General features: G+C 42.2%; 1 protein-coding gene across 3 annotated transcripts; it reads left to right on the top strand.

Moving 5' to 3' along the window:
* The first annotated feature begins 2,176 nt into the window (after nucleotides 1-2,176).
* Nucleotides 2,177-7,431, top strand: LOC133014153 (pre-mRNA-splicing factor ATP-dependent RNA helicase DHX16-like). 3 transcript variants are annotated; one of them, XM_061081313.1, is made up of 5 exons: nucleotides 2,177-2,287; nucleotides 2,746-2,904; nucleotides 3,432-3,543; nucleotides 4,021-4,182; nucleotides 6,250-6,578. In XM_061081313.1, the coding sequence occupies exons 1-5, from the start codon at nucleotides 2,207-2,209 to the stop codon at nucleotides 6,498-6,500; spliced, it is 765 nt and encodes a 254-aa protein (XP_060937296.1). In that variant the 5' UTR covers nucleotides 2,177-2,206; the 3' UTR covers nucleotides 6,501-6,578. The 3 variants fall into 3 exon arrangements, with proteins under 3 accessions (XP_060937296.1, XP_060937297.1, XP_060937298.1); XM_061081314.1 differs by lacking the exon at nucleotides 2,177-2,287 and having other exon boundaries at nucleotides 2,864-2,904; nucleotides 6,250-7,431; XM_061081315.1 differs by lacking the exons at nucleotides 2,177-2,287; nucleotides 2,746-2,904 and having other exon boundaries at nucleotides 3,425-3,543; nucleotides 6,250-7,431.
* Nucleotides 7,432-9,827: the final 2,396 nt, after the last annotated feature.

The raw sequence follows: 9,827 nt of genomic DNA, 5'->3' as shown, positions 1-9,827 counted from the left end.
AGACCTCCTTCCCTCACACACACACAGCGGACAGATTAGACTAGGGGTTTTAATGCCTTTCTCACAGTTTTCCATGAATCACTTCATTATATTAATTTCTGAGACATCCTCTCTCCTGTGAGATCATCAGTCTTAGAATGCTTTGAGGCCAGAACACTATGACCTCTGGTAACCATAGCAATGGCGTGCACGTACAGCGTCATCATCACCCAACGCCAGGAGGACGACCCAACGAGATCCGACCAATCCCAATCCAAGAAGAACCTCTGTCATGCCCAGTATTGATATATAAGGTTTGTGCGCACTCTGCCTCAGCGCCATTTTTCCTGTACAAGCTTACTGTGTAGGATCAGTGGACCATGCATGAGCATTTGCTAGACACAGCAGTTTCCTGACCTGTGACCTCTGAATAAACCTGCTTAATTTTAACTTGAGAACGATGCCTCCTGCCTTTGATTTCCACCCGCAACAGCAGCCTGAAGACCAACACCTTCTTCAGGGCAGGCTTTGGGCTCTGCGGGATTGCCACAGCAGTGGCAGTGGCCAGGAAAGGGGCTCAGGTGGTGATGAACTTCAATCTTTGCTGAATGGGGTCATAAATCACGCCAGGAAACCCCGGTCACTGAGCTTGCAGACCACCTACCTGGCACAAAGCGGACGGGTGCACAGGCAGTTTGACTTTCACCCAATCCCGGAAAACCACATCATCTAGTGAGAGTTCATTCAAAGACATACTTGATGACATCTAGTTCTGCAGGGTATCTTGTATTTAAAGCTTTGCATCAGGTTTGAGGGTGCGGCATTAAAACAAGATAGAGATAATACTGTAACGTGAGGGTTGGATCACTCTAAATGCAGGGTTCCTACGGTCATGAAAAGCCTGGAAAAGGCATTGAATTGTAAAATGTTTATTTCCAGGCCTGGAGTAGGCCTTGACAAAAATAAAATCCCAAAAGGAAGAGGGGCTAATTTCCCGTATAATATTTAACTGTGTTCCGTCTCATATCACTATCACATTGCATTTTCTCTCTCTTCCTCTTTCGCAGGTGATCGAGATAGACAGCGCATGGCTGCTTGAAGTCGCTCCCCACTACTACAAGAGCAAATAGCTGGAGGACAGCAGCAGCAGGAAGGTGCCCCGGAAGCAGGGGAGAGCAAAAGAGGAGCTGGACTGTTGTAAGTTTCTGTTTGTTGTGTTGCTCAGGCTCCAGAGGCCGACTACCTGGAAGCATGTGTGGTGTCAGTGCTACAGATCCACGTCTCCCAGTCTCCTGGAGACGTTCTGGTCTTCCTCACTGGAAAAGTATTGCCTATATAAATCATTCTTCTTTCGTTATTTCTCTCTGATTGTTTCTCGTCTCTTTAACCTCTTTGTCCCTCGTGTGTGTTTGGCAGGAGGAGATCGAAGCGTGTTGCGAGCTGCTCACGGAGATCTGCAGGCGGCTGGGATCTAAGATAGCTGAGCTGCTGGTACTTCCCATCTACGCCAACCTGCCGTCTGACATGCAGGCAAAGATTTTCAACCCCACTCCACCTGGCGCCCGGAAGTTGAGTCAATGTCTAATTTCTCTGCTGTAAGACATTGATGTGTTTCCATTTGAATCAGTCCCTCAGTCCCATTTCCCCAAACTTTATGGACAAGAACCTTCTCATTCTTTCCCAGACTACATGCCCATGCTATTATTCACCAGCAGAGGCTGCTGTAGTACAACTAGATTTGTAGTTACTTTATGTCCTAGTTTTTATATACTTTTTCTTTGTAAAATCCTTGTTTTGGTGTTTCTGTCTTATTATTTTTTCTCATCCTGTTTTGATCTTAACTCTGTTTTGTTTTTCCAAACGTTAACTAATTGAATCTCTTGGTGCTGTGTCATCTTTTCCCATCAATCCAAGGTGGTGGTGGCTACCAACATAGCAGAACCCTCCTTGACCATAGATGGCATCATCTACGTCACGACATTCAAATCTGCAACAGTCATCAAGAAAGAACAACATTCTTCACTTCAAACACAGAAAGGAGATGTGTATCGTTTGTTTTGACGTGTGTCGTCTGTGTCCATCTTCACTCTGCACATACTGAACATTCCTGATCCTGAAGGGGTCGCTCACGAGCAGGATTCTAAGTGTTGACACATGAAACAGACATTTAACCACTGAGCTTGTCCTGTCGGTGAACAATTCTATTTTCTACCGGCCCAAAGACAAGATGGTGCACGCCGATAACACCAGGATGAACTTCGTGGTGCCAGGGGGAGACCACCTGGTGCTGCTCAACGTCTACACACAGGTACCAATGCAGCTGGATGACAGCAGTTCGAGCTGAAGCCATCAATACCAATCAAACTGAATGATGAAGCTATACTGTGGTTTTTTTTAAACATTTTTGTCCATCTATTTATGAAGAGAGTCGATATCAATACTGAATTTGTAATATTGATGTTGTTTCCAGGTGACTACTAGTGTTCATGATTTGCATCGCACCCTCTTTAATGGCAAAAAGATACCACAAAATTTTACTAAAGAATACTAATGCAATTTTTTTTTTTCCTTTCATTTTTCCTCTCCTATAATAAATAACACAAACTATAGATTTGTGTGACTCCTTGTAGAACCCAGATCCTGAATTTAGGAACTACTTATTTGCAGCATTAAACTAAAAAGCCCTACGATATTTTGTTTCCATATAAAAGTATAACCCCGGTGTTGCTATGTACTAACTGCAGACACGTTGTGTTTCTTCCTCAGTGGATGGAGAGCGGCTTCTCCACACAGTGGTGCTACGAGAACTTTATCCAGTTCCGCTCCTTGAGACGAGCCCGGGATGTAAGGGAGCAGCTGGAGGGTCTGATGGATCGCATTGAGGTGGAGGTGGTCTCCTCCCAGGACAGTGTGGCCATTCGCAAGGTGAGTGCTGCGAAGAAATCACCAGAAATCACCCGAAGTTTTACCATAGATTAGTGATAAGTTCTCAATATCAGTTCCTGATGTTAATTAAAGGCGCTTTCTTTCTTCGTCTGTGTGGCTCAGTGGGAACATGGCTGCTCTGTGGTTTGGTCACATCTGATGAGCATGTTACGTAAACAGTGCTGAGTGAAGATGTTAATGGGTTACCGTGTCATCCATTTATTTATACATTTTTTACATACATATATCGGCAGAAGACATTTTTTGTTACTCCATCAGCCCCCAAATATCCATATTCGCCGATATGCACCGTAAACTCATTGAGGGCACATAACAGATCCCTTCTCCACATTTTTAAATCAGGTATAAACTACTGAATTCATGGATCTTGAATACATATTTATAGAGCTGAGCGTGTGAAAGTTGGTGCAGCTTGACTTAATGTAAGAGGACTGTTTGTCCTTGGTGGAGGTCTGGTCTCTACTGAGCCCATTCTAGTTCATGTTGTGTTGTTCTTGTGACTGGAGGACCCAGTCGTTCACATGTTGACCGAACAAGATGGTGCACGCCGACAACGCCAGGATGAACTTCGTGGTGCCAGGGGGAGACCACCTGGTGCTGCTCAACGTCTACACACAGGTACCAATGCAGCTAGATGACAGCAGTTCAAGCTGAAGCCATCAATACCAATCAAACTGAATGATGAAGCTTATACTGTGTGATTACAGAGGTGTTTTTTAAATATTTTTGTCAAACTATTTACATGAAGATACTCGATCTCAATACTGAATTTGAAATGTTAATGTTGCTTCCAGGTGACTTTCTAGTGTTCATGATTTGCATGTCACCCTCCTAAATGGCAAAAGGAAACCACAAAATTTCACTAAAGAACACTAATGCAAATCCTGGTGTTTTTTTCTTTCATTTTTTCTCTCCTATGATAAATAACACAAACTCTAGATTTGTGTGACTCCTTGTAGAATCCAGATCCTGAATTTAGGAACCACTTATTTGCAGCATTTAACTAAAAAGCCCTACGATATTTTGTTTCCATATAACAGTATAACCCCGGTGTTGCTATGTGCTAACTGCAGGCACGATGTCTTTCTCCCTCAGTGGATGGAGAGCGGCTTCTCCACACAGTGGTGCTACGAGAACTTTATCCAGTTCCGCTCCATGAGACGAGCCCGGGACGTAAGGGAGCAGCTGGAGGGTCTGATGGATCGCATCGAGGTGGAGGTGGTCTCCTCCCCGGAAGACAGTGTGCCCATTCGCAAGGTGAGTGCTGCGGCCAAAGTCACCCGATGTTTTACTTCAGATTAGTGCAATTGTTTTTCATTGTCAAGTATGTTGTTCAACATGTTGAAGTGCTGCGCAAACATCAACAGATAATCTTATTTGTGGAACAGGAAGCATTTGCTCTGAATGTGATGATCACTCCACTATAAACCTGTTTTTAAAAGTGTTAAAAGAGTTTTCATGCAACATGATCTGATTGAAGTTTCTTCCCACTGAGACATTGTTCAGACACATTCATTTCTCTGTTACTTAGGTGCTGTAACTTTCATAGTGAGACGAGAGCTGGGAAGATATGGCAACAGCATCATTAATGACATAAAGAAAAGATTGCGACCACATTACAGTCGATATTTGATTATTTTATTTTTGACTGTTGTTAAACATAAGGCTTAACAACGTAAACAGCAGGAGATGAGACACGACTGTTTGAGACTTGACCCAGTGGAGAACAGGACTTAAAACGCGCTGACTGACTCCAGGTCAAAAGCTGCTTGTTTTAGCTCCTTTCAACAAATACATTTTGTTTTCATACAACATGATCTGATTGACACATTCATTTCTCTGTTACTTAGGTGCTGTAACTTTCATAGTGAGACGAGAGCTGGGAAGATATGGCAACAGCATCATTAATGACATAAAGAAAAGATTGCGACCACATTACAGTCGATTGTTTTTCATTGTCAAGTATGTTGTTCAACATGTTGAAGTGCTGCGCAAACATCAACAGATAATCTTATTTGTGGAACAGGAAGCATTTGCTCTGAATGTGATGATCACTCCACTATAAACCTGTTTTTAAAAGTGTTAAAAGAGTTTTCATGCAACATGATCTGATTGAAGTTTCTTCCCACTGAGACATTGTTCAGACACATTCATTTCTCTGTTACTTAGGTGCTGTAACTTTCATAGCGAGACGAGAGCTGGGAAGATATGGCAACAGCATCATTAATGACATAAAGAAAAGATTGCGACCACATTACAGTCGACATTTGATTATTTTTTTTTTGACTGTTGTTAAACATAAGGCTTAACAACGTAAACAGCAGAAGATGAGACACGACTGTTTGAGACTTGACCCAGTGGAGAACAGGACTGAAAACGCTCTGACTGACTCCAGGTCAAAAGCTGCTTGTTTTAGCTCCTTTCAACAAATAAATCCTTTTCCTTCTCTGAAGTTGAATTTCATCTTTTGAGCTGTATGTCTCATTGGGAGGTGAAAGGTCACTCTGAGATATGGGCTCTGTTTTTGCTCAAGAACATAAGTTTGACAAAATACTAGGCTTTTAAAAAAAAACATTGTTCTGAAACTCTAGGAGGAACGGTGTCGGTCTCTGAACAGAGGCTGTGTGAATACCCTCATATCAGGCTCTACTGTGTGTTGTGAGCACACACCTAAACCACTGGAGATAAGCAGAAGGGCGTTTCTTTAAGTAGCTCGGTCACACCTTCTTTCACCACAAGCTGCCTTTTGCATGTGTCCAAAAGACCTGCAGCCAAATGGGCAAAAGAAATCCAACAACTCATTAGATATAAATATGTATATAGACCTGATTTAAAAAAATCCATTCTGATTGATCCAATCACAAGATATTAGGATATATCACAAAAAAAAGTCTGATATGAGCCTTTCACAGACATATCGTATTTTTATGGTGGTAGGTTTATGGTTAACCTGTAAATTATCAAGTCTTAATGTCATAAGGGTTTGATCGTGAGGTCTTAGGAGTCATCGACACTTATTTATAAAATGTGTACATGCATATATCAGAAGAAAACATTTTTTACTCCCGAATATTTTCCACATTTTTATATCAGGTATAAACTACTCAATTCATGGATCTTAATAAAAAAATTACATATTTATAGAACTGAGTGTGTGAAAATTGGTGCAGCTTGATTTAATGTCAGAGGACTGTTTGTCTTCGGTGGAGGTCTGGTCTCTACAGAGCCCATTCTAGTTCATGTTGTGTTGTTCTTGTGACTGGAGGACCCAGTCGTTCACATGTTGACCGAACACTTCTGTTGTCCCCTGTATGCTCTTCCCAGGCGGTGACTGCAGGATATTTCTATCACACATCGAGACTGAGCAAAGGCGGCTACAAGACGGTGAAGCACCAGCAGGCGGTCTACACCCATCCCAACAGCTCGCTGTTCGAGGAGCTGCCCCGCTGGCTCATCTACCACGAGCTGGTCTTCACCACCAAGGAGTTCATGAGACAGGTCATTTGCATCTCTCGCTCAAATATCTGCTGCGTTGCAGTAGCTGTGGTCTGTTTTTCAGACGCTTGTTTTCGTGAATGTGAAACACAGAAAACAGCCTCTGTTTAAAATGTAAACAGTCACACCTTCCTCTGAGTCCAGTAAATGGGATTACACCGAATATCTATTAATGGGGCATGACTCTGCAAATTAACGAGGAAGTGGGGCGAACTTTCCCGTATAATATTTCACTGTGAGCTGGGCTGAAGGAGACAAACCCTCAGGGGACAGACTGGACAAATAGAAGGCACAGGGGCACATTCCCTCCCTTGTACATGGCAGAGTAAAAACAGGAAAATTACTTTGAAAGCTTGAAAAATGCATAAAATTAAAAGGAAAGGCATGGAAATGTTGTGTGGAGCCGGTTCGGCTCATGAGCAGCTACATGTGTATTTACATGTGAAATTATTTCCTGCTGTAGCTCAATATGACAGACTTGGACAGTGCTCGATCAGTAACAGCATTCAGCACAGGCCACATGGAGCTGAGAGATGAAGTGAAAAGTAGGTCACAAACTCAGCGACGGGTTTAATCATAAACTTTGTACGTCAGCGGTGCCGCAACAAACATTAATGCACTTAATTAACAAACCTGAGGCTTTGCTGACTGTTCAACTGTACGTATGCACTATTACCAAGACGTCTCCACCAAACTCAAACCGAGTCATTTCCAAAGGATGAGTTTTATCCACATGTGAGGTTCCTTATCTTGTTTATTTCCATTTTCAATAAAGTTTTATGATCTGTTTTTTGTCATCGCACTCGTGTTCACCATATATCAAGGACCCACTTATTCTGGTTTTAGTCCCTCCAGTCAAGTCCCTGTTTAACAAGTTGTATTAAGACGCCATGTTTATACAGCTCCCTGTCGAGTTATTCTCCTGCTGGTTTAAGTTGTACATATGGACTGTCAGTTTGGAAAGTTGGAAAATGTTTTACAGAATCACCTTCTTGAAGTTGTGCTACTTTATAATAAAACCAGTGTTCATCTGACAATAAATGTTTGTTTTCAGCCATCTTTCAGTCAGTTTGTTTGTTTTGGAAAAATCTAAATCTATTTAAATGGCGCTTTTCTAGCATCTACCCCCTGGTTAGAGGACGACCGCTCTACCCCCTGAGCCACCCTGAATGAGAAGAACCCATTGAAGTTTTTGAATTCTTTCTTTAAATGGCATGATCAGGCTCATTAAGGGAACCGCTATCTATGAGTGTGTGAAATTTGCAGCTTGATTGAATTGAAGGGGACTGTTTGGGGTTTGGCAGAATGATCCACTCTACTAAGAACATTTGAGGGGCCTTCGTAGGGCAGCAGGTTTTTATACGAGAGACGCATCATCGCTCAGTTTCAGGAGGCGCTGTCTGAGAAAACAAAACTTTTCCCTGCAGTGTTTAGAACCCTGTTGATACTCAGTGTCACATATTTAAATGTGGTGTTATGAGCTGGGTGTATTCAAAAAAGGCTTCTAATGAAAGTAAGGTCACTGGGACAGTGCAGCGAGGAGAGGTTGAGCTGCGTCGTCGGTCCGGTTTGGACGGTAAACCTTCCAGAGTGACAGGGTGGAGGTATGGCAGGTATGAGGCGCTGATAAGTGCAGTGTTGACAGAGCTGTACCTTTTGTCTTTTAATGCAGGAACAGTGGAAATTTCCCGACAGGCACTCGGATGTGTATCTCACCTCAGGAGGCCGCACTCGTCAAATCTGATCATGAAAAACAGGAAGTAAACATGAGATATGCAAAAGAGAATAGCATCGAGTCCAATGGAGAGAAATGAAATGTCATCACCTTTTTTTATTTTTTATAATGTGTTGTCATCTTGCTTTTGCTTGAGTGGGAGATTTATCAACTGTAAGTCAATGACCTGATATTCAACATATCCCAAAGAGATGGTAATAAAACCACAGGCTACAACAGCTGGTCCAGCTGGTTGGACTGGTTGGACTAGAGGCAGTGAGGAGGAGGGTTTGAGACGAGGCGGTGCTGTTAAGTCATGAGAGGAAACAAGCAAACAGAGTTACGGGGACTGCAAGTTGAGACAAGAAGTTCATGAGAGAGCTTTTCTTCATTGTATGGTTATTTAATTTTTTCTTTTAGTATGAAGTTTGGTCATGTTCAGGTTTTTACTGCTGCACTGACACACAAAAGGATTATTTTACTTGTCGGATCAACTCTGGCAACGTGACCTGACATTTATCTACCTCAGCAGGTGAGTGTTTGCAAATTCTAACTAATATGTCTTGTGTTCAAGTGTCTGTCTAAAACCTAGAATGGAACTTGTTTTAAACACAAGCTGGGCTTCAAACCTTAAATATCAGACAGTTTAAACACTTGTCACTAAACTTCTTGCAAATGTCAAACTAGATTTTCACCAATTGGAAAGAAAACAGCTGCTGAAATGGGAATTGCAAGTCTCCTCCGGGTTTTTACCCCCGAGGTTAATGACTAACTCTCAGCGAGTACGATGGAATGTTTGCTGTGACGCTTCAAAACAATGAAGCCGTGAAGCTGTCACCCTTTGTTCAGTTTTAAATGTTTTGACCACAATTAGCAGGATCTTTAAATCCTCATGAAATAATATTAAATCTGAAGCTCTTTCAGTTCTCTGCACTTCCCAGAACAGATGTGCTCAGGCCTATTAAACAAACAGTGTTTTGATACAATAGAGATGCATTTTTAGATAGCAAGAGGTTTGTCACTCTTGCTTCATCATCATGAAACAGCACTTGTCACCAAGCAGGTAAATTCCTCATTCCTCATGATTGCAGCAGGACATATAGTATTGAAGTCAGGGCCGGGTCTAGGCAGGGGCAAGAGGGGGCCTGGCCCCCTCAAATAAATGTTGTGCCCCCTCAAACTAAATCCCAATTTATAATAATAATAATATAATAAAGCACAATGCCCCCTCAAGATTTGTGGCTGCCCCCTCATACATGCCTGTCTAGACCCGGCCCTGATTGAAGTTATCCTTCAAAATGTTTACCCTCATCAATGCTGCTGAAACCTTTTTCTTGATGATGTTTTCCTACACTTGACATCTATTGCACTTCTGTCCGTCCTGGGAGACAGATCCTCACATGTGGCTCTCTCTCTCTCTGAGGTTTCTACGTATTTTTACCCTGTTAAAGGTTTTTTTTTTAGTTTTTCCTTACTCTTGTTGAGGGTTAAGGACAGAGGATGTCTCATAATGTTAAAGCCCTATGAGACAAATTGTGATTTGTGAATATGGGCTATACAAATAAAAATTGATTGATTGATTGATGATTTCAAGTTTCTGCGAAGAAATAAACTCATCCAAGGTGTTCCTCTCCACAGCTCCTGTTGGGAAACTGGGAATCCGATTCCAGCCGTCACCTACCTCTAACTTCAT

This window comes from Limanda limanda, chromosome 11 (genome assembly GCF_963576545.1).
Source record: "Limanda limanda chromosome 11, fLimLim1.1, whole genome shotgun sequence".
In the NCBI taxonomy this organism is placed as follows: Eukaryota; Metazoa; Chordata; class Actinopteri; order Pleuronectiformes; family Pleuronectidae; genus Limanda; species Limanda limanda.
Note: the sequence above shows the minus strand (reverse complement) of the source record. Positions and strands in the feature narration are given on the sequence as shown.

What these genes read in the sequence shown, in the direction of transcription:
- LOC133014153 (XM_061081313.1), top strand. Translation starts at nt 2,207, where the DNA reads ATGGTGCACGCCGATAACACCAGGATGAACTTCGTGGTGCCAGGGGGA. An exon ending in TGCTCAACGTCTACACACAG is followed by an intron (nt 3,544 to 4,020) that starts GTACCAATGCAG and finishes TTTCTCCCTCAG; the next exon opens with TGGATGGAGAGCGGCTTCTC. An exon ending in ACAGTGTGCCCATTCGCAAG is followed by an intron (nt 4,183 to 6,249) that starts GTGAGTGCTGCG and finishes TGCTCTTCCCAG; the next exon opens with GCGGTGACTGCAGGATATTT.